At 38.8% G+C, this 25,331-nt stretch overlaps 1 protein-coding gene across 4 annotated transcripts in view; it reads right to left on the bottom strand.

Moving 5' to 3' along the window:
- Positions 1-19,727, bottom strand: part of NECTIN3 (nectin cell adhesion molecule 3) — a 207,130-nt gene extending 187,403 nt beyond the window's left edge. For 3 of the 4 annotated variants that reach the window (XM_069069819.1, XM_069069820.1, XM_069069818.1), the window contains exon 1: positions 17,890-18,077. In XM_069069819.1, the coding sequence (XP_068925920.1) occupies positions 17,890-18,043 (154 nt within the window). In that variant the 5' untranslated portion in view covers positions 18,044-18,077. Of the gene's footprint in view, positions 1-17,889; positions 18,078-19,515 lie in introns of those variants that run through there. The other variant, XM_069069821.1, reaches the window with a different exon arrangement.
- Positions 19,728-25,331: the final 5,604 nt, after the last annotated feature.

Below are 25,331 nucleotides of genomic sequence, written 5' to 3'. Positions count from 1 at the left end.
GAGAGAGAGAGAGAGAGAGAGAGAGAGAGGTGGGGGTTGGAAGGCACAACGCAGACTTCGACTTTAGGAAAATCACCTTGACAGTGGAATAGAGAGTACACCAGAGTGGGTAGGGAATTAAAGAATGGGAGACTAGTTAGAAGACTACTGCAATAAATCCAAGCAAGATGGATTAGGATTTACACTAGGGTTGAAGCGATATGAATGAGTACAGAGAAGGAGGCATATAAAATATAAAATGTGAAAATAGAAGGGACAAGGTCTGGCAATGGCCTGGATATGTTGGGGTAAGCACGATGGGCTGAGGTGCACGACAGGCTTCAGGGGTGAGTAGGATGACAGTGTTATACTCTAAAAGCAACAGTAAAGTTCAGAGAAGGGACTGGCTTGGGGGGAAAGGCAATTATTTTTGTTAAGGACATGCTGAATTTGAGGTAACAACAGTATAATCAGTTCTATATGTCTAAAGGACACACACAGAGGAATCATCTGAATAGAGCTGATTATTAAACCCAGGGGAGCCAATTAGAACATTAAGTCTATAATATTAAAGCAAGAAAGCAGAGACCCAGGATAACATAATATAATGAGCTAGGTTTTTTTTTTTTTTAATCTCCACAAAAAGGAACAAATTTTAAAAAATTAAAATAACTACAGAACGGTCATCAATAATCATTTTAAATTTAAACAGCTAAAATTTAATTGTTATCCTTTTTCTTTTCAAAAGTGAAGTGATACCCCTCCATGACGGATAAATATAGAATGGCTTTAAAAAGAAAATTCATTGAAGCAGCTGAAACTACTACAAGCAAATAAGATTTAAGTCACGTCAAATACCTACTAAGTTTCATGCATTGTGGATACAAAGAATGGACAAAAATAGTCACGCTCACATGGAGCTCAGAAGCAAAAATGGGGAGACTACTATATGCAAACAATATGTACAAACAAGATGTATATAGGGTAAAATGGAGATCAGCTCAGAAAGGAAGGCACCAAGGTATATCTGGAAGGGCTTCTGGCCATATCAATTATCTTTGAGGCATCATCAGTAAGGTGACTCAGGGCATGCTCTATTAATCCTTATAATATTTAACTGAAACTTGAAGGAAGTCAAAGAAGATAGAAAGTGGTGATGAAAAGGCAGAGAATCTCAGGCATGAGGGATAGCCAGTGAAAATACTCAGTAAGGAGATGGGAGTATCTTGTGGTGAAGGACAGCCAGAAGGACAGTGTCAATGGACTGTGGTGTACATGGCAGGGGAGAAAGAAAACTGAAAAGATAAGAAGAGGCCAGGTTATGAAGGCCTTTAAAAACTAAACAAAGGATTTTATTTATACTTGATCCTGAAAGCAACAGGTAGCCAGTGAAGTTGAGGGCAGTGATATCATCTGACCCGTGCTTTAAGGAGGTCAGGCTGAGTGGAAAGAGATTGAGACAGAGAAACCAAACAGCAAGCAACTGCAACAGACCAGGCATGAGGTCATAATAAAGGCCTATGTCAGGTTAGGCAGTGTCAGCAGTTAAGGGAGTATAGAGAAAGGATATTACAAAGACAGAATCATTAGAATTTGCCAATTAATTAGATATGGTGGATGAGACAGTGAGGAGTCAAGGGTGATACCAAGATTGTGACTGTTTATAGCAGTATTATAAACATTAATTGGGTACAAAGTTCAGAAGTACAGTTTGGGAGCAAAGATAATGAATTCACTTTTGGATATGTTGAGCTAAAGATATCTACTGGACATCAAGTTGGAGATGTATAACAAACAACCAGGGAGGAAGGAATGGAGGAGCGGGGTAGACATGCAAAGGTCCTCTTCCAGAAAGAAGGAGGAACGAGAGATCTGCACTGAGATGAAAACTGTATTCACAGTGAAAATACACAAACACAAAGTAGAAAACCCAGATCCACAAAATACAATTCATTACATTTAACATTAAAATTCACAAATAATTTTACTGATGGAGAAAAAAGACTGTTGTGTTTGCTTTGCAAATTGTTTAGAACAATACCTGGTACATAGTAAGCACTTAATAAATGCTTCTTTCCCTCACACATGCCCCTCATCCCTCCCCCAAATATGAATGAATAAGGAAACCATCTGCAATGGAAAAAAAAAAGATACATTTTGTCTTATTCTGTTAAATAAGGATATTTAATTGACTTGTCTTAGGAAAGTATGATAAATCTTTTGAGCATTGGGAAATAAAGAATTCTCTGGTTTAACAAAGCAACCTAAAGGCAGTCTTTCAAAAAAAGTAAGTTTAAACTAGAGGACCTGGATTCAAGTACCCTTTCATCCTAGATTCCTCCCATTCCCACTCTACCTTCCTTAACTTCAAAATAATTTAGTTTCTAAGATCCCCAATTACTAGCCACCCTCTTCAGTGCTGTTTGATTTTGTTTTTTCTCTCTCATGTCTCTCAATACACTGGACCACAAGGAAGAGTCACTATTCTCTTTTTCTCTCCAGTAACATTTCCAGGCCTTTCCTCTGCTATTACAATTTTGCAACCTCTCCCTCCTCCTTTGGAGTTCACTCCATCTATCCCTGTCGTGTGTTCCAGATGCTCACTGCTCTACTTATCTGTCTCTAGGTCACTGTCCTGCCTCTCCCAAGCCATGAAGCCACCCCAATCCCTGCCCTCATACTTATGGACTATAATATTGATGTCCTCTTAAACATCCTGACCTCCCAATTTTATCAACCAGGAATATGGTTAGACTCCCAATACCAATACCTTCTATGTGTGTGTAACAACAAGCAAGTCATTTAGCCTCTGAAGAGTTTACAGGACTATTGTAAAGAAATGTTCTATATATTATAAAGTCCAACTCAAATGTCACCTTAAGGGCAGGAAGCCCTTTCTAACCTTTATAACACTAATTTATTTACTTATTTTTATTGGTCATTTGGCATATCACCTACTAGACTATAACTCCTTGAAGGCAGGTATGTCATTTTTAAACTTAGTCTTTTCTCAGGGACTATTAAGTATTCTTACTCTATACAGTAAGCTATACAATTAGAATATCTATACAATTAGATATTCCTTACACTGAATTATCTACAATTGCCAGTTCTTGAGATCAACCAAAAATTTCCCCCTTTTCTAGAATGGCCTTTCCTTTGCCTCTTCCTATCCTACCAATTCTTCAAGGCTGCTAAGCCCTACCTTTTTGTGAATGGTGAATGCTGTGCTGAGGTAAGATAGAAAGTTTATAAAGGTCCTTGCCCTCATGCAATCTAAGGTCTAGTAGGGTGATAAACAAATACATATAATACATAAAACATAAGAGAGCTGTGGAAAACAAAGAGCTATTTGAGATTTGATGGGAAAGTCATTCCCAATTTTAGGTTGCTCTAGTCCTCATTGATCTCACTTTCTCAACTCCTATAATATTAAAATCTGTACTACATAAATGTTATAAGGATTAATAGAGCATGCCCTGAGGGACCTTACTGATGATGCCTCAAAGATAATTAGTGATAGCTGGAAAAGAAGGGCTCTTGCAGAAAAGGGCTCTTTCCTTCCTGCCCCATTACAGTGGTGAGCTGGGATACCAGCTAATGCTTCTGAACTCTCTCCACATTAGAACTTCCACAAGGAAGTGTCACAAGGAAGGGGGTGGGGAAGGAGAGAGCAGGAAGACAGGATATCCTTTTTTACCTCTCCAAAGGAGTAACAGCAACTTGCAAGTAAAGCCCAGGGAGAGCCTAAAAGGTGAGTTTCTGAACCAATTACTGATTGCCTTCTGGTCTGTTTGTTTTCGGAGCAAGGATCAGACACTAGAGGTTCCGTGAACAAGTCTTTTCTGAATTGAGGAGGTAGTTACCACTCTCCTAAAGGGAAATTTCCTCAGTTGCATTTTTGGAGGAGAAAGAAGACTACCAGAGATTACCCTGCATCTAAAGAACTGACATCGAGCGGGGTGGGGTGGTGGTGAGTCTGTATAGAAAAATAAGTTGTACTTTGCCAACATGAGTGTGTAATATATATGCATGCATGCATGTACGTATGTATATATGCATGTATGTACGTATGTATATACATGTATATGTATATGTACAGGTCTAATGTGGACTGATGTGAAAGAGGATTATCCAGCAACCTTGTAAAAGTGTTTTACCTAGGGAAAGGGGGCAGGGGTGGTGGTGGTGAAGGAGGGTACCTAATAAGCTATTTAATTACTTTGCTTTATTATAATTTTTCATAGGAGCCACTGACTCCTTTGAATCTTATGATGTCTCACAAGAAATATCCATACTGTAGAGTGAGTGCCTATGAAGTTAGGGACCCTGTTGATGACATTTGAGGAACCCAGCAGACAAAAGGCATACCTAAATTTTATTTAGGAGATTTCCTCATGAGTAAGACACTAGGGGCAAGGGCCCCTTAACATTAACATTAACAATAATATAAAATAATATAAAAAAAAAATCTGAAAGACCTTGGGATGCCTCTCTAGAAATTAAAAAAGTAGATGGTTACCAATCAGAAATGTCTATGAAATACTGTTACACGATATGAAACAGACCAATAGATTCAGGGAAATAAGAGAATACCTGTCCAAGTGATGCAGAATGAAATGAACAGAACCAAAACAATTAACATAATAACAATAATATAAAAAAAAACAAATCTGAAAGACCTTGGGATCCTAAAAACAACTAACAATGGCGAAGTCAAAAGTCTTACTCTCTTCAAATAAATTATAAGTAACCAGAAGACAAAGGACAAATGTATAACTTCTGTATTCCCCACAAAACTTAAGAGTGTTGAAGATAAAACTGTTCAAATAATTACTGACTCATAAGTGATCTCTAGTCTTACATCCCATCCTCTGAGAAATTACATACTTTCTGCAATATTAGTACTAGATACATCAAATGACTGGAAAACAAAATTGTGTCTTTATCACACTGACAATGTCAAATCTATGGCTCAATTAGCCAACTGAAATGGAACAGGCTGGCAGGGAATGTCTTCATAGGGACTATTCTGGACAACTGTAGAGGGCAGCAAAGCAATAGTACTTTTTTTTTTTTTAAGCTCAGCATGTTCCTATGTAACTTCAGATTTATTTTCAATTTTATGTTATCATGAGTCTGAAAAGTTTTTCAACTTTTAGAATGCAAGAGTTTGTGTTTTTATATATCCCACAAAATTCAACGAAATTTCATTACCTGTTTATATATTCTTGAATGTTTTCACTAATCACAGCTAAAACCTGCCATGAGATTCTGATCTTTGCCTTAGGAGCATAGATTTTGAAGTGGAAGGGGACCTTAGACATATAATCCACTCTCCTCATTTTACAGATTTGGAAACTGAAGCCCAGAAGTGACTTGCCCAATGCCACACAGTTACAAAAGTAAGAAAGAGAGTCAGGATTCAGGTTCTCTGATACTATATACATATGAATCAAACCATTTTATAAACAGAAGTTGGCTTCAATATAGAAAAAAAAAAAGATATTGCTAGCTCCTATGAGATTCTATTTCAATGGCTTCATGAGCATATTAGCTTTAGTCAAAACCCAACCCTGACCTTTCATTCTGTGAGATTCTCCTATGTTGTCTCTGAAAAATGTCTCTATTTCAGAACTACTATAATTATTTTTATGAGAACAGAAAAAGATGTCCATCAGTTAATAACTACCTATCAATGTCTGGTGGCTAACATTTTTGCTAGGAAATACTATGGATGACCACTATTTATTGCCCTTAGCCAGATTTATAATACTAACTAAAAAGTTTCATAATATAGAAACTTCTCCCTTATTATGGGCATAATTCTTACAGGAGAGAGACCCCAAATGAAAAGAAAATGAAGAATCTAACACTTGACTAGACTCTTAAGTAGAATTTGAAATCTAAAAGCCCCCAAATGTGTTCTATTTATATAGGAAACTTAATATCAACATGGTTAAAAATCATTACTAAGCTGACTAAATTTAACATGCCATCAAGCCCATTCAATTCCGTAATCCTGCAGTTGGTTAGGTATAGATAAGGAGATACCTCTAAACATCTCTGATGGAGGTGACACAAATGTTAGCAATATTAGCACGAGTTTTTCCAGTTTGGAGTCTTTTTCCTGTTGAAAGATTAACTCATAGAAATGCTGAGATTTACAGTGGTTACTGTAGCTATTAAAGCAAACAGATGCCAGCCCAGTGGGATAAAGGCTGCTGAGTGCTTCCCTGACTGCTCCCCATTTCATGCCACCTTTTCTACACTTCGAGAATGATAAAACTATCATAGCCATGTTCCATCTCTATGGACCTATTCTCAATCTTCCCCCTACAATGGCAGAGCCTAACTTTTATATTTCTTGCAACAGATGGTACTTTGGATACATACAAAGCAGTTTTAAAGCAGAATCACAAAACTAGATCATAGGTTTATCTTTTATTTAGATTTGGTATCCTCTCAGCTTACCACCATGAGCAGATGTTTCAAAATATAGCTTAGGTAAGCAGGGATTTAGTCTTATTTGATAGTCCAAAATGTGAAATGAGTCTCAACTTAAGTCCATTTCCTTGTAGCTGTGACATTAAAATTAATAAGCTACTGATAAAAAGAAGGCTTCTGATATTATTCTATTAATATTCTATGACAAATACAAAAGTTTAACAAACTAGCAAAAATTCACTTATTTACTTCATAGTTTAAAACTTGAAAAATCTGTAATGGTCATAGAAATTAGTCTCTAAAAGCCTGACCACCATTTTCTCACTTTTAAGAATATCCTTATATATAGCAGCCAACCAACAAGTATTTACTAATGATTACTACTTGTCAGGCACAGACTGTGATAAGTGTTAGAGATAGATACATGCATGAGGAATGAAATAAATCTTATACTGTAATCAGGGAGATCACAGGTACATACAAAAACATATACAACATAAATAAAAAGTTAATACATACAAAATAGTTTGGGAGGGAGGGCATTAAGAGTTGGAAGGGACCAGGAAAAGTTTCATAAAAAAAAGATGAGCTTCATCTTTAAGGGAGACAGGGATCCTATGAAGTACAGATAAGGAGAGTTCACTCCAGGTATGGGGTACGGTCAAAGACAGGAGATGAACTGTTTTGAGAAACAGAGAACATGAGTTTGGATGGATCACAAAGTGCCTGCAAGAAAGGGAGTAATGGCCAATGGAGATGAAAAGACAGTTTGAGGCTTTAAAAGCTAAACAGAGGGGTGGCTAGGTAAATAGAACACCAGCCCTGGAGTCCAAAGGACCTGAGTTCAAATCAGGCCTCAGACACTTAACACACAAATAAAAACTAGCCGTGTAACCCTGGGCAAATCATTAACCCCAACTGCCCTACCTTGCCCCCTCCAAAAAGCAAAAAAAAAAAAAAAAAGTAACAGAGAGCTTATAGTTTATCCAAAACACAATAGGAGGCCACTAGGAGTTGATGATGAGAACCTAAAGATAGGTGTTTCAGGAAACTTACTCTGGCAACACTGTATAGGATAGACTGGATAAGTCAGAAACTTGAGGCAGGGACACCCATTAAAATGCTGTTGTAGTGCAGTAGGCAAGAGGAAATGAGAGCCAGAACTAAGGTGGCAGGGAAGTGAAAAGCACTATAGGCATATGGGTTGAAAGACTGCCTAAAGATATTGACACAGATTTGGAGTATCTTCACTTCTTTCAGTTCCTTTGAAAATTTATTACTTAATAGTTTTGAAATTGTATTAACTACTAATTTCTTATATATACTTGGTCTATTCCACCTGTCCTTCCTGACTTCATTTTCATAATTTTCTACTGTTTCCTCCTAAGCACATTGAGGACTAGGAACCAAATGGGTCAATCACACAGGCATCAATTATAAGAATTTGTTACAGAAATAGTGACAATCAATATACAATTACTTGGGATGATGTGGTTTAAATGAGTATCTATAAGCTTTCTGCAGCCTCATTCTCCGCCTCCACCCTACTTTATAAGGTGATAGTACTCAAATTTTCACTATCCTCCATAACATTTTGTAATGTAAATGAGATTACATTCTAAACTTCTACAATCCTTGTGATGATAATTTGAAGATCTTCCCTGGATCTTCCCTGCTTTGAAGATATACACTGTCCCCTAATAAGCTGAATGTAATCACATGGAGTCTGTGGTGGGAGGAGATGCTGAAGGGTGGAGCAGAGCCCACAGTGGAAGTCAGAGCAGCTAGACTGGAGGGAGGAGAGGACCCACGGGAGGGAGACAGGCTTGTGAGTAAATGTTGGTTTGTGGGGAGGCTAAAGGATGCTGTGGCTCTCTGTGCTGTTATGGCTTATTAACTTCTTTGCTACTATGATGGAATCTGCTTACTAGTTTGGGGATTGGGTTTTCTGGTGTTTGAATAAATGTTTTGCTTCTGTCTTCTATGTGGAGAGTTATATTTTGCAATTGAGCACTATGCAGGCATATTTATCATGACTGTTGGCACTGTGAATATTGCATTGGCACTATACCATTATGCCTCTCTACATGGCAAAATCAAATGTTTGCTAGATGAGGCAGGCTGAACTCCACACCTGTATTTTAAAATTCTCTATGAAACAGTGATAAGAGTATACATATTATCCTATTTTTCAATTTGGGGATGTTACGGCATGCTCCAAGAGATCATACCAAAGCTACTGTAATGTTGACTTCTCATCTGTAGCTTTTCTCAGAACTTACTGCTGATTTTGACCACTGATCCAAACTAGTTAATCATATGCAAACAAATATGTTTCAGAAATGGCACCCACACTGGAGCCTAGTGTTTTTTTTTTAAATTTAGTTTATTTTTATTCTGAACTTATAAAATGAAAATTTCAATATACCTTGTAACAGAAGAGAGAAAGGATTGCACATGAAACTGCAGTTCTCTATTACTTTTCAAATATATAATGTTTAACTTGTTACTTGAAACACTGAGCTGCTTGTCTGTGGTTCTTTCTGATCTTCTATTCCCTTCTCCAGATTTTTTTTTGAGGGGGGGGAAGGCAAGGCAATTGGGGTTAAATGACTTGCCCAAGGTCACACATCTAGTAAGTGTGTCAAGTGTCTGAGGCTGGATTTGAACTCAGGTCCTCCTGACTCCAAGACCAGTGCTCTATTCACTGTGCCACCTAGCTGCCCCTCTAGATTTTTTTTTAAAGATGTCAATGGCCTTTTTTTCTCTTTTCTTTTTCTATCCTATCCTCATCACCTCAATCCCCCACCCCACCAATGGGGAGGGAAAAAATGAAGCCCTAGCAACAAATATGCAGAGTCAAGCAAAACAAATCCCCACATGCCCATGTCTAAAAATGTATATTCATTCTACTTTTGATTCCATCACCTTTCTGTCAAAAAGTGGATAATATGCTTAGTCATTAATCCTACTGTATCATAATTGTTCGCTGCATTGATCAAAGTATTCAAATTCTTTTTTCTTTACAATTCTGTTGCATAAAATTGTTCTCCTGGTTTTGCTTATTTCATTCCAAATCAATTCATACAAAACTTCCCAGATTTACCTGAAAATATACACTTCTACATTTCTCATAATTAAATATTTTATCTTTCATACATCATAGTATAGTTAACTATTCCCAAATATTGTATATATGGGTCCTTTTCCTGTCTTTTATCTCTTTCTGATAATACATATACACAATAGTGTCTCTGGGTTCAAACACAGACAGTTTAGTAACTTTGGGAGCAGTTTCAAATTGCTTTCCAAAGTATTCAGAATAATTCATAGCTTCAACAACTGTATGCTAATGTGCCTGCTTTCCTGCAGCCCCTCCAACAACTGTCATTTTCCTTGTTTGTTATCTTTAAACTAAAGGGTAGGAGAAGGTAAAACCTGCATTGCTTCAATTTGAATTTAGTGATCTGAATCATTTTTTCATATTGCTGTTGATAGCTTGTTATTTTCTTCCTTTCAAAACTGTCTATTCCTATTATTTGACTGTTTATCTTTTGGGAAATTAACTAGTCATTTTCTTTCTGTTACAATACAGCCAATTTTATTTTTATATATGTAATCTTATTCCATCCATGGATGATGAAACTAAGAAATTTTAAGGAAGGAAAAGGAATTCTTTGGTTAAGAATATGATATGGTCCTTGTCTTCAAGGAAATATAAATGAATTTATGCACCAAATAAGTAGTTTAAAATCTTACAGAAGATGGCTGAGGCTTGCAGGGAGTAAGGGAAGCCAGGAGGAGATGAGGAGAGAGAAAGAGGCTCTAAACACAGGGAGGTGTTCAGTGAAAATGTTCAGTCAGGAGGTAAAGTGTTTTGTGTGAAGAATAGAAAGGAGCTGTCACTGGATCACAGAGTCCTTAGAGGTGAGTGAAGTGTAAGAATACTATAAAGGTAGTAGGAAGGGTGCAGATTGTGAAGAGCTTTAAAAACCTGAGAGTTTTATATTAGATCCTAGAGGTAAGATGGAGACCAATGGAGTTTATTGAATAGGAGAATGACATGTACTAGAGTGGCCTAGGAAAGCTTCATGGGAAAGAAGTTATAATTTAAACAGGTGGACTAGAAAGAGGAGGGCATTTCAAGCGATATCAATCAAAGCTGAGTGTCAATAATCTGTTTTAGTCATTCCAACCAAGTGAAACAGAAATATCAAGAACCTCATTCAAAAGGTAAGTACCTACTTTTAAAGGTTTGGTCAAATAACCGATTGAAATTATATCAATTTTTCAACAACTATTGTCATTACCAGATCTTTAATTGGGTATGACATGGATTTTTAATAGACTGTTGGTGCACCTTTCTTCTTAAATGCTGCCCTCTACTGGGTGAAACACCCAACTGGTTTCAGAATGAAAAAGCAAAACAAGCTGTGCGCAGTCTTGACAAAGGCTAGGAAACTTCTAACTGAAATACTGTTTATATGTAAAGTTTTGGAAAAGTTTCACTTGTTTTACTCTCACCTATCTATACATTAGTATGTGTCAATTTACTATTATACTTCAAAGTACTAAAACAAATTAGTTTCATAGTAGTTATCTAGGCATGGAAGTCAGAGATGATGCTTTTGTATGCCTGCCTTGGAAATATGAATTCTTAAGTTATCAGTCCTGTATTTCCCAGTTTGTCTAAACAGAAAATGAATACACTAGAAGAAGCAAGGATTGCTAGCACCCACTCCTATCAACAAACAATGATTAAGCACCTTCTACAGGCATTGGGGAGACTGAGCTTCTTATGGTCAATGAGCTTACAGACAGATTGTAGATGATAATGTATACAAAATACATACATGTACAGATTCAAGGGGGTTTTTTTTTTTGGTTTGTTTTGTTTGGGGGAGGGGCAGGGAAGAATGGATCTAACAGTGGAAGGGATCAAGAAAAGGCTTGATGAATAACTGTGGTACTTCAGATTTAAATGACCCTAGGATTGCCAGATAACTGAATAAAAATGACTAGGGACACAATATAAATCATTCTTTCCAAAGTTATCACAGTACAGGGGTAAACGACCCATGCAGTGGTCAATAACGGAGATACTATCCAAATGTTTTTGGTGGAGATTATATGGAAATCTCAAACTTTTCTATGTCACAACTTGTTTACTACACTACATGAACAAATCATTTATAATCACCAAAAAATCAGTGTAACAGAATGAGAAATTCAATGAAGGCTTTGGAAATACTCATTATGAGGTCAAAAGGAAAGGAAAGACAAAACAAACCACCATCTAAGAAAACAAATTATTTCTAATCACTGCCCTAGTCTTTGAATTGGAAAAGCTGCCTTTGGAAAACCTAAATAATCCCATTTAAGAATAATAGTAATTTCACTCAACAATTTGCATTTTAATAATTATAAATTACACTTCTCTTCAATACTTGGAAATATCCATATCTCATGCAAAAAATACCGTTGTGATTAGCTTTCAGAAACTCTGACCAGAACATCTAACTGTAACCAACTTTATATTTTTATCAGTGAAGTGATTCTAAAATGAATTCCAAACCTTCAATTTAATTATAATTATAAATCTTACTTTTCTTCATTAATCACAAGTAAAAAATCAAAAGTTCTATTCCCCAACTATAGTCCTAATTGAGAGGATGTTAAAATATGTTTAAAAATTAAGTGGGGTAAATATTAAGTCTTCCTAAACTCTATTTCTAGTTTGTAAAACAAGTGGTGGTTGGTTACAGGGTAAAGGTTTAGTTCCTTCAGTTTGTACTTAATCCCCCTCCCCATCAGTACAAGAAAAAACAAAACAAAACACAGGATCATTTTTCTAAGAGTTTAGAAGGGACTCTCAGAATTAATCCAATGCCTTCACATTACAGCAAACAAAAATGAGATGCAAGGGATGAAAGTGACTTGTCCACAGTCACCAGCAGAGTAATCACATATTAATGAAGCCAAGTCTTCTGACTCTACATTGTAGGAAATCAACATATTATGAAGTTGGATGTATTGTGATTACTGTTCCTAATGAATGATGTCTCAAAACCACAAGTAAAGCTAAGTTTGATAAGTTTGTTTTAGCCTAATATAATTCTTGGGAAGTATGGATTTGTATGTGCACAAAGTACTCCCACATAATATTTCATTTCCTCTGATGATGGCAAGATGCTAATGAGACAACAGAAATTTATCAATTTATGTGATTTTAAATCTGAATTTGGTAATTTAAGAATCTTAAAAGGCCATCTTATAGTGATCAAAACATAATCTATGGCTAGATTAAAGGCCTCAAACCTCTTATGTCTTTTAAGATTACCAATTCCTTGAAAGATACTTCAAGAATCCCTAAATTCCAAGTGGGTAATGACAGTGTCTTTCTTATATAACTTAAAAAAAAACTCTCACCAAAACAGATGGCAGAGTAGTCTATACTTATTTGGTCCATTTAATAAACATTTCATGAATTATTTCTCCCTTCATCAAAGAATAGTGTTCTTAGTTTTACCAGATGCTAATGTTTCATTAGCAGAGTATCATTTGTAAAGTATCAGGCTAAATTTTATTTCTTGATACATACAGAGAAAACAGATTTTTTTCCTACTATTTACTCTTCTAATACAAATTAAAATCTTTTGAAATTAAATTTAAAATACCTTCCCCATGTAAAATTCCTTGGAATTATTATATATTAATCACTTAACATTTATCAAGCACCTACTATGTGCCAGGCTCTGTGTTAAGTGCACAGGACACAAGATTGGGGCAAAAGACTTCCTTGCCCTCTACTACTTTACAATCCAATAGACCCTATACTTATAAATAAATTTTCAAGTGCTTTGATTTCTGGACACAAAATCTAAATAAATTATCCAAAATCTGATCATTAAAGTATATAAAAAAGAAATTATTAAAAAAAAACCTCCCTTTGTTTTTATGAAAAATTTCACTGAGCCAAAATGATATGCCTTTTTCAAAAGAAAAAATTTAAACTTCAATAATCACTTATTCTACCTAAAAGTCTATACTACTAACATTTCACCTAACAGTCTTCATAAAGTATTGATTACTTATTCTGCCTCACAGAGCACCTCACATAGCTAATATTTAAACACTTGTGGAAGCAATGAAAGAGGTAAGTAAAATGTTCTCTATACAAGTTTAGAAAAATAAATACTTTGGTGTTTTACGTAATGAATGAATATTGGGAATGCAGATTTTTACACCAGCAAAATTTGTAAAAATAACATCTATGATTATTTAATAATTTAAAAATATTTAAGGATTATGACTATCGAGCATCAAGTTGACATGCAATGTAAGTTGTATGAAAATGGATTATATTTTTCTGATAGAAATAACTTCTGACAGAAGTTCTTAATGAAACCTATGAACCCCTTCTCAGAAAGTTTTTAAATATATAAAATAGGATTACAAAGCTAATTGAATATAATGAAAGTTATCAAAATCTTTTTTAAGTAAAAAAGTTGACAGACCACAGGTTAAGAACTCTTTGTTCTATGTTAACCAGTGAAAACAATAATGGTTCATGTGAAAACACGGGAGATTCACCACATAGGGTTAAAAAAGAAAAAAGCAGGTATCTATTAAAAACCTACAAAAATCTCTTGGCATTTTAAGTTGCAAATTACCTGCTACTTAGAGTAAATATTATAAATGTAATGTTGGAAATGTATTGTAAATATTAATGTAACCAAATCAAAAACAAATGAGAAAATGCTTTGTAGGGTGTACGTGGTTTTTAAAAGTAACAGTACTCAAGAACTAGAATTCTTTCAACAAACCAAGAAATATTTATTATAAAAATTAAGTGGTTAAGTACAAAACTATTCCTATTCCCCATCTTTGCCCCAACTTCTATTATTAGATATTGAAATAAAATAGGAAAATAAACTGGGCAATTATTCTTTTGTTACTCTTTAATGCTTAATTCATTCCACCAGTCTCCAACTATCTGTTCTACTCCAAATTTAATATACTCTCCGTGAAGATTTTCTGTCCACATGGTCTGGAAATACTAATCAACAAAAAAACTACTGTCTTGACATATGGTACAGTATAATATGCAATTTGGAAGACTGGAAGATCTTTATATCATTAAAAAAAAAACAACTTGTTGACTGTCAACAGATTCTCACCAACTTTCTCCTCCCTTCTATATGAATACAGCCTAAAACTGAAGGAAAAAAAAAATTAAAAACCAGAATAGTAAATTAATGATTGTGATAAGGAGAAAAGATCTGTATTTGGAACTAATTTAATATAAAACCAGAAGATGCTCTAAAACCAGCTAGTTAAATTTTCAATCATTTTTAAAAACCTATAAAGACTGTCAAAAATGCAATTTCCCCAATGAAAAAGAAAATGCATGCAAAAAAGAGAACAATAAGATTCATATTCAACAAGCAAGAGCTCCCACTATGTGCAAGGCACATTTAGATAAACCAATTAACACAGTTAAGAGTTTTGTGGTATTTGTTTTGCCCCATATCATCTTGTTAAGAAATATTCACAAACTTGTGGATCTAACAAACAGAACAGAAAACACCATGCACTTTAGTTTGTAAAGTGAGACCGCCAAATGTGTATTCATTTTTAAAGAGCGATACTGAGAAGAGATACTTCATGTGCAGAAAACAAGACAACATGATGAAAATGCGTAGTTTTTGGTAAGCACTCATTTTTTAAGATGAGTCTTAATTCAGACATTGATCAATAAACATGCATTGACCTTTGTACCACGTATGTATAAATATACATACACACATATAAATGAAATCAACAACTTAACTTTTTAAAAATTTCAAGTATCTACCCATAGCAAGAATTCCTAAGTCAGGCCTTTTTCAAAAGACAATTCCAAAACTGAGGGAATAGAAAAACTCTCAAAAAAGTTGATAAATTTAGGTGACCTAACACTGTATCACAGTTAAGCAAAAAAAAAAAAAAAAAAAAATTTTTTTTAATTTAATTAACAGTGGATTCCGTATACAGGGTGTCCCAAAAGTCTTAGTGCATTTTAAGCTATATATTTTTGGGACACTGCGCATGTATGTGAAAGTGGCGTTGTGTATCCAATAACCTTAAGGTAAAAAGACTAAAAAAAAACCTATAAAACATTCTATATGCTTATATTAAATGAACACAGGAAAAAAACATTTTTTTTAGTGCTTGAAAACAAAATAGCAAGTCCCTCAAAAAACACTTGCACATTGAAGAAAAACTTTAAAAATTTTTTTCTATGTGTAAACCAATGTGTTCCTTCAAAATGTAATCAACACTTCACTTACACAAATACTGTGAAAAGGTTATGCAAGTCCCTATCCTTGTATCAGCTGGTGCCACAGTTTTGATTGAGGCACTGCTTTACCAGTTCTTTTTTTCTGAGATAAATATTGTCTTTCAGCCTCTAATACACACCACTATAATAAAGATGTTACAAATTGGGTTACGATGCAAACACATCGGTCACTCACTAAAGAACTCTGGGAAAGCAATTAAAGTAACACAGAGAATACCACCATTTATATTTGTGTGTTCAAGGTTTTCCGAATTTTAGAAAAGAGAAGAAAAACTTTATTTAGCAAAATTAAAGGCAACCCACTACCCTATCATGTTCAAACACCTAAGTCAAAAACAGCTTGTTAATTCATTATACTACAAGAGTCATGGTGATAAACCGGTAATGGGAGTTCACTGCCTATAAGGGGCACTCAATCGCTGCAAGATAACTTGTCCCCCTCACAACCATAGGGGCACAGCTGTCTCCCAGGACTTTCTCTTTCTTCCAAATCACACTATTCATCAAATCACCATTTACCCAGCAAAATTCTCAACAGTTTCCTTAAAAGTGACAACCAACAGCAGCCTGCATTCACCCATAAAAGATTGGGGGGGGGGGGTGCGGTGGGGGTGGAATAGATCCAAGTTTCTATTACTGCCCCCTTCCCACCAATAATCCCTGGCAGCCTTTAGAAAGAGATGGATGAGGAGTTAACGATCCCCAAAGACTGGGGGGGGGGGGGGGGGAGTTGCAGGAATAGAGATGGAGCAAAGAGATAGAAATCCTTTTCCTCTCCAGAGCACAAGAGGCAGTGATTTTCAAACAAGAGCCAACAATAAGGTCTCCAGCCGTCACAATCCTGAGAACAAATGAAAACTACAAACTACAAGCATCCAGCGCCATCACTCACATGTTGAAGGAGAAACTATGATCTAAAACTAATTCGTAAAACTTGAGACTAATGTATAAGAAATAAGGCTTTGGAGAAGAGGAAAGACTAAAATGCTAAAGGGGGAAGGGGTGGGTTACTTAGACGGCTGGCGCAAATGGACATTTTTTAAAATGCCTAATTCTAGGGGACACACAGGACTTGTCGGAAGAAGGAAAGCAGACAGTGGGATGGAAAGGGGCACTGGGGGTGGAGACAGCGAAAAGGGCGGGTGGGGGGAGGGGAGAGGAGGGTGTCCAAAACCAGCCACTGGGATCCCGGTAGAAGGAAGAAGTGGCTTGCGCCCGGGGTAGAACGGTGGTGGGCGGAAGGAAGAGGTGAGGGTAGGGGATGCTGCAGGGGTGACTAATCCGATGCTGCCGGACTCCAGGAGGGAGAAGACAGCCAAACTACATCTCTATCCAGCCTCCTGGGTTCCCTATCTGTTTCTAAGGGTTTCTTGCAACGGAGCCCAAGATCTGCAGGAAGGAATATAGGGAAGATGTGGGTCAGGAGGAGAAAAAAGAAGAGGGAGAAGGGTGCAGCTTCATTCTACTCTTGTTCCCGATCCCCCTCCCCAAACCCAGGCAGAAGTCCACCTCCGGCATCAGCAGCTCCGAGAGAGAGGGGGAAAGAAGGGGAGAGGGAGAGAGGGAGAGGAAGGGAGGGAAGAGAGAGAGAGAGAGGAAGTAACGGTCCCGAGTTACCAGGGAAAGAATCCCTCTTACACCAAACGCCGCAAAAGACTAAACACTAAGAGGAATAAATAAAAACAAATAAATAAAACTCCAGCAAAGAGAGCCTGGCGGAGCGTGGTATGGAGGTATAAACTGGAGAAAGAGGCTGGGTGGAGACACGCCTTCCTCCGGAGCCCACCTCCCCGGGCCGGCTCCGCAGCTAGGGGCCCCGGGCTACCCAGATGCATGCACACACATGCAGACACACAGACACCCGAGCGCGCGCCCCCTTGCACACTTGCACACTTGGGAGGGGAGCACGCGCACGCGCGCGCCCCGAGGAGCCGCCGGAGCAAGTCCTAGCCGCGCACCGGGGCAAAAGTTTCCAGCCAAAGTCCGCCGCCCCCACCGCGCCTCCAACCGCCGACCCCCAACCGCCTCCCGCCTTGGGGCCCCGAGCTCCCCGGCCGGGACTTCGGGGAGGACCGGTGGCTCCGCCCGCCCTCCCAGCCCCGGGCTCCGGCTTCACCTACCGCAGAACCGGGAAAAGAAGAACAGCGGGAAGAGCAGCAACAGCAGCAGCGGCGACGGCAGCGGGAGGAGCTGGGCTCCGGGGGGAGAAGCGGAGGAAAGTTGTGCTTTGCCGCCTCCGGGAAACGGCGGTGCCGGCCCCGGGGTCCGCGCCATCCCCCAAACCCTCCCCCCGGCGCCCGGCCCGCCCGCCCCCCCTGGCCGCCTCTACTGGCCCCGGCGCCTCGGGATCCGAGCAGCGGCGGCCGCGGCAGCCGCAGCTGCGCCGCGCGCGCCTCCAACTCGCTCTGGTCGGGCCACCGCCGTCGCCGTCGCCGCCGGGTGACACTGAGCCGAGCGCTCGCTGCTGCCTCGACTCCGTCGTCGCCGACGCCGCTGCTGAGGCTGAGGCTGGAGCCGCCCGCCCGCCGCCGCTGCCGCCGCCACGGCCACTCCCCTCCCCCTCCACCCCGCCCGCCTCGAACTCCTGGGAACTCGGAACGCACCACCCCCTCCCCGGGAGGGAGGGGGACCGGGCGCACGGCGGGGGCGGGGGTGGGGGCGGAGCGGCCGAGAGGAAGGGGACCCTCGGACTCTCCCGCCCCTTCTGTCCAAACTCCAGTTCTCTCGCCTGGATGTTTTAGTCCAAACCGCGCCCACCCCCGCCCGAAAAAGAAAATGTCTTACCCCCCACCCCCCACCTCCCCCTCTCAGTCTAGTAAAGGAGCTTCTCCTAAACCAAGCTTTAATTTAAAAGAAGAGAAAAGAAAGAAATCTGGAAGAGGTTAACGCACCCCGGCCCCTCCTTCCCCTTCCCCCTCTCTTCGTCCTCCTCCTTCAGTAGCCCCCTTCCCTCCCCCCCTCCGAATGTTTCCAATGGTCTCTCCCGCCTCCTCCCCTTCGGGGTCCACCGCGCCCCGGCGGCAGACGACGGCTGAGGGTGGAGGGGCAATCACAGCTCAGCGCTCGGCTGTCCGGCACGCTGGGAGGCGGGGCGCCTTGCGCCTAGCGCCGGAGCCCGGCTGGGAGCTGCAGGAGGTGGCGGAGGGGATCGCCGGCGGGGGAGGAGGAGAGGAGGAGGATTGTCCTTCCGTCGCCCATTTTAGAGGCTACCCTCTTCCCCCGGCCGGACTCTGCCCTCCGCGACTTTGCTCTGTGCTCCTGGGCTCGGGGCAGCGAGGGAAGTTGAGAGGCGAAGGGAGCCCATTTTCGCCTCCTTCTTCCTCCTCGGGGAGGCGGCGAGCGGCTCTTTCTCGTGCTCTTGCCCGGAGCCCAGGGGCTGGGGGGCCTCAAGTTTTCATGGGTGTCTTTTGTGCCCCCGCCTTCCCTGGGAGAGGCGGCTTTGGGGGCAAGGGCGGACTCCGGGAGTGAAAAGGGACCCCTGGAAGACTAGGGAGGACTTTCTGGGGTGTGTCCCCCTCCTTTCTCCTGTGTCGGTCCCCGCGGGGAGGAGAGGCGATGGCTCCTCGGACCAGGTGGGGAAGTGTCTTTGGTGGGAGGTTTTTTTTTTTTTGTGTGTGTTCCCCACCCCCCTTTATTCCTTTCTATCATTTGGCAGTGGCTTGGGCCCCGGAGGAGACTTTTTTTTAAATGCCTGCGGATTCCCTCCCCCATCCCTCCTACCAAACACGCAGCCCCTGTGGTCTGACCTTCTGGGGATGCACAGACGCAATCTGTGGATGGAGAGAAGAGAGAAGTTAAGCCTCTCCCATGCACACACGCCCTTGCATCCCTCATGTGTGGCCTTTCTCCTGGTTTTCTAGGGAGCCTGATGTTAGATGGTGGTTTGGGTTGTGTGGGGACACCTGTCACCAGGACTAGGACGATTAATTTAGCATCGATCCAGCTACAGCCAACATAGTCACAAATCTCCCCCCACTAAACCGGAGCTGAGCCAGAACCAACAACCTCGACATTAGGGATGGCTCAGATACGTGATTAACGTTTGCCTATCACTGCTATACTACTCTTGCCCTCCCCACTTAAATCACTTTAGTCTTCCCCCTCCACACCCACCGCCACCACCCACAGTCTTCATTCAAGATGAAATTTAAATTATTTTACTCACCTTCCAAGTCTAAGCCACCATTCTGCCCCTGCCTATTATCTCTTCTTTAGTAAGAGCTTAATAAATGCTTCTTGACTTCATAATTTCTGCCTCTTGTTGCCACCCTTTGCTTCAATCGTATACCTCTTCTTTTAATCCCCTCTTTTCTTCCCTTCTCCCACCATTACCTCCCTAACATCCTCCTTGTTGTTCTGTAAATATGTGTAACCAGCAGGAAAATATCATGGAAAGACCCACTCCTTCTCTCAAAATCTGCCCTCCGGAGTCACGGTATCAGAAAAGCCTATCCAGAACCACCTTCAGAGATCCCCTGGTGATGACCAGAATTGACGAAATGCTGCTGCTCTAACACCTCTATCAGTCTAGACACCATTCTTTCCCTTGAGAAAATTATTTATTACAGAATTTCTAAAATCTGGTTCATCTGCACGTTGAGACAGCCCACTGGACAGTCAGTGCCTGACTGCTTACATGTTTTGTTCATGCTTAATATATTATTGGTGCTCACTTAAATGTAAAGCAACAGTTTTTATATGCCTTCCAATCTCATACTCCCAGACCCCAACTCTCAGTTCCCTGATGGATTCAGACACCAGAAGAAGCTATTTATCCTTTTTTTGAAAACGTGCCAAAGGATTTAAGTGAGGGGCACAATGCTATTGCTATAGAGACCATGAGGGATTAGCAAGTTTTGTGCTTCTCAAAAGAATGATATGGAGATTTCCTCCAAAAAAAATGTGTTGCCTCCATATTTAGAGAAATTGGATTAGTGATATATGCTATGATTATACTCTCCTTTGACCTAGAGAGATGAGAAGTAAGGGGAGAAGAGGAGTTATGTTTTATGGGCAGTAAAAGGGTACCATGCATATATAAGTGCATATGTGCATTTATTTTAATACCAATGATTTTTATCTAGCATCTATCTAGCCAAGGATGTCAAAGTACATACACCACAAAGAAAATGGCAATTATCATTTTGCTTATTTGCCTGCAGAGAAAAACTAGGCAAAGAGGTTATAATACTTTGTAAATATCACTTACCCTTTGTGGCAGCTTTCCAGATACAACCTAGGTCATGATTCCACTTTGACACTAACTACTTAAATTAGACTCATTAAATGAGTTACACAAAGAATGTAATTTTTAAGTGTTTAAAACAGCTCCACGTCTTTCTTAAATATATGAAGTTTGGACCCCTAAACATTTTCATGAATTAACAAACAATTTTCAAAGCAGCATTATCATCATGCTACTTTTTCCTTCAAATATTTGACTCAGAATAATGTTTAAAGCAGTGTTTTACAGTTTCTTCCACCATTCTTGAATTTTGTAACTTCAAAGATTATTTCATATTTGTTGTTTACTCTATGTGAAAGAGATTTTTAGAGTACTTAATATATTGCTGATGTGAATGTTCTGAAAACATTAAACATTTGTATATTATATAAATATTTTGACAAAGAAAAATGTCCCAAATCCCTAAAAAGATGTATGCTAGAGCAGTGTTAATGGTTTTCCACCATCATGGGTTAAATTCCCTACTCAGAATAGTACCATGTTAATCTAGCTTTCTGCCATAGCGATTGTTTGCCAAGTAAAAGGCTTCATTAACTCTTAAATGAAAAGCAAAACTTAGAATTTTATGAAAGAAGTGGAATATTTTCAGTATTGCAAATGTTATATTCTAGTTATGTAATTCAGGTTAAAAAGTTGAAGTTATTATTTCTTCAATGTTATAGGTGAATGTTTACTGAAGGAAAATATTTATAGCATGCCATATAACTAAGAATCATACAATTCAGACCCATTCTGGTAAATACTTTCATTATAAGCAAAGTGGCATGTCTTGATGTGTGAAGAAGCATGGCTTTTTCTTAGGGGAGTATAAGCAGTGCTTTACAAAATTTCAAACTTTCAGCTCTTGATGTTTGATAGTTAATCACCATTTTCCCAGTTGGATCTTTTAAACTTGCTAATGCAGTTCAATAAAAACTCCAAACCACAAAATGCTCACAATTTCACCACTATTTGCCAACATAACTGTCACCTTCAAACCCTGTTGTCTGTAATGCCACTCAGAATGAAAGTATACAATTGCTGCTAACCAAGGCAAATAGACGTGTGAATTCCACAGCTGGAATTGTTGGATGCTTTGCTCTTGTTTGGTAGTGTCCTACTCTTGTAACACTTTTCAGGGTTTTCTTGGCAAAGATACTGCAGTGGTTTGTCATTCCTTCCCTAGTTCCTTTTACGGGTGAGGAAACTGAGTTAAGTGTCTTACGCAGGATCACACAGATAATAAGGGTCTGAGGTCAAATTTGAATTCAGGTCTTCCTGACTTCAGGCCCAATGCTCTCTCCACTGCCCTTTTGTGATGCTACTACTCTCCTATTTCCTTTTGTCAGTTTTGCTTCCCCCAACCATGACCACCTTCCCAAAAACCTTAATTCCCTGCTAATCACTCCATTAATCCTAGTAGGGTCATAGCTTTCCAATCTTTTTGAAACCGTAGAAGCTTTATAAAAATCCAAGATCATTAAGTGATAATGTTTTAATACACAAGACACAACTGATATATATCAAAATGTGCACTTTTTTGTAGCTGTATTAAAGCATAGAAGTCTGAAATAATAAAAGTAGGTGAATAAGGTTGAAGAGAGGTTATGAGGATGTAATAAACTGTCTCTTTTTTATGTTGTCCAGGTTATGTATGGTAAAGTAAATACGATAATTTTTTCACCTATAGGTGGCAACACTTGTTTTTTCAATTTTTTTTCTTTTTGGTATAATCTTTGATTACAGTTATAAATAACCTGCTGCAAGGTGAAGATGAGGATAATTTGGTGATCAGAACCAAATACAGAAATTATGCTTTCATAATTCAAACAGTATTTTTTTTTAAATTCAATAACTTCACAAATACATCTAAGGTCTAAATACACCAAACTCTATGAAGATTTTAGTGTCATAATCTGAAAAGCCCTGCTCTGAGTGACTTCCTTTCTATAACCAAGGGTAGATCTGGACCCCAGACTGAAAAAGGCCTCAAGTCATCAAAGCAAAGGGAACTAAAGAGATAGTTTAGTCTTAAACTGGTGGTAATGTGACATAGTTGAAAAAAATCACTAAGACAAAGATCTGAAGAGCTGGCTTCTAGTTCTGGCTCTCCAATTTATGTTTTGTGGCCATGTCTGCCCAGTTTGTTCTGATCCTCTATGTGTCATTGCACATAAAATGGTGATGGTAATCTGCATCATTTTTTAAATAGAATTATTGAGGCATTGGTTAACATAAAAGTGCTCCTCCGAAAGGATTTATAAGGAATGATTGGACTAGCATTGATAAGAGTAAACTAGAAAGAAGGAAAAGTGACTCTCATGATTGGGTTAGATGAGGGGCCTTAGCCTGGCATCAAATCACCTACAGCATAGATGAGATTGATCAATGATTAAACTGAGTGATTCTAGATTGTGAACCTATAATTTGTCTATTGTGTGCATATTTATAACCTAGAGACTCCTTTGCTCTAGAATAAAATAAGGCATGCACTTTTAAATGACTATGTATGTCATACAACAGACAGAGGGAGGAAAAGAAAAGTGAAATGAAAAAAGACTGAATCCCAGAGGTAGATTTAAAATAGAAATTTACCCTCTACCTTGCTTCTATGAGTAGTAACCATACAAAGTTACACAAACAAGCTATGATGGAATCTGGGCAGGGAGCTTTCTATTTAGTGATCCCTTGAGGATACCCGTTCCAACAGAGAGGAGTGAGACACTAAGAAGTCCAGAGCAATGTCTCAGATCAAAAGTCCAGGATAACATCAAAGTTACCATTTGTCTAGGTACTGTACTGAAAGTAAAATAACAGTAATTTGATTGTGGGAATTTAAAATTTTAAAATAGAGGGTAATATAGATGAAAACGCAACTTGTTCCCCTCACACACATACATATACTTTACCTGCTTTTTCTGACTTCTCTTTATTTCAGTCTTCTTTGAAAAATATGTTATCTTTGGGCACTAGAGGTGAAAGAAAGAAGTATTAAAGATGAAATTAACAGGATTTGGTAATCAATTAGATATCAAAAAGGGGGAGGGAAGTCAGTTAACAAATCCCATTCTACTTCCAATATCCTTCACAATCTCCATTTCTTTACACTGCCAACCCAAATAGTCTTTAGCCACATCAACTAAATGAAATAACCTTCTAACATGCTTCTTTGTACTCCATTTATACAACTTCCAGATTAATTTTTATGTATATCCCTCCAATGCTCAAAGACAATTTGAGTTTTTCCTAAGTAAAGCTAAAATGACTTTGCCTGGCATTTAAGGATGCCCAGTCTTTTGCTACACAGGCACATACATATGCATTCATGCACATACACACACACACAAAACTTTTCTATTCTTATATTGCCACAGTCACTGATCTATTCGTAGGATTACTGTCCTCCAAACTTGTTCAGTACTCTCCCATTCTTTAGAAGTACTTCCATGCTTAACATCATAACAAATGATGGATACTTGATGTTTCAAACCTGTGGTGTCTCCTTTTTTTTTTTTAACAGTGTTTTGTCCAATACTACCCTGAAGCTTTGTGTCAGATTGAACCCGATAAATTCTCACCAAACAAGAAGGGGAGCAGAAAATATCCTCACTCATTTTCTCTCAGACAAAAAGGAAATAACTTTAGGGTTTTAGCTCATAACATCCAAACACAGAAGCTAGTCACACAAACAACCAGATCACTGAAATTTGCTTCTGCCTCAGGATCTAACTTTGCCTTTCTAGTTCCAACCTAAACCCTTTAAAAATTCAGCTCAAATGTAATCTCTTCCATGTAGCCTTTTCTTATCATCCTCTAATGGCCATAGCATTTTGTATGTCTTATTTCATTTTCATATTGTATCTTGCATCAAAGTCCCCATTTGAGCAAACATTGTGTCTAATTCTTCTTCATATTTTCCATACTAGCAATCACAGGACCTTCTACATGACAGGCATTTAATAAATTGTTGGTGAACAAATGCAAGTGCCAAGAACATGAATAGAAAATGCAGAATTACATTCAGGAAAAAAAAAATAAACTAATGAATTTTGATTCTAGTGGACCTTCACAAAACCCCAACCCTACAAGTCCAGTGAATTTAATTTGCTCTACTGATCCTCATGAATACTTTTCTCAGGAGAAAAGGAGGGAAGGCAACATGGTATAGTGGAAAAAGGAGTCGAGACCTAAAATCTCGTTCCAAACTACCACCAGCATGAGCGCCGTTTCCTCATCTATAAAATGAGAATTGAACTAGTCCCTAGAAATCATAGCTCTAGAAATAGAAGAGAACTCCAAGTTCTTTTAATGTGATGATCATTCTCCCACGGAAAAAAA

This window comes from Petaurus breviceps, unplaced genomic scaffold (assembly GCF_028583685.1).
Source record: "Petaurus breviceps papuanus isolate PSGF00001 unplaced genomic scaffold, PetGlider_PUasm1.0 90792, whole genome shotgun sequence".
Lineage (NCBI taxonomy): Eukaryota > Metazoa > Chordata > Mammalia > Diprotodontia > Petauridae > Petaurus > Petaurus breviceps.
The sequence above is the reverse complement of the archived record's forward strand: the minus strand, read 5'-3'. Positions and strand labels throughout refer to the sequence as shown.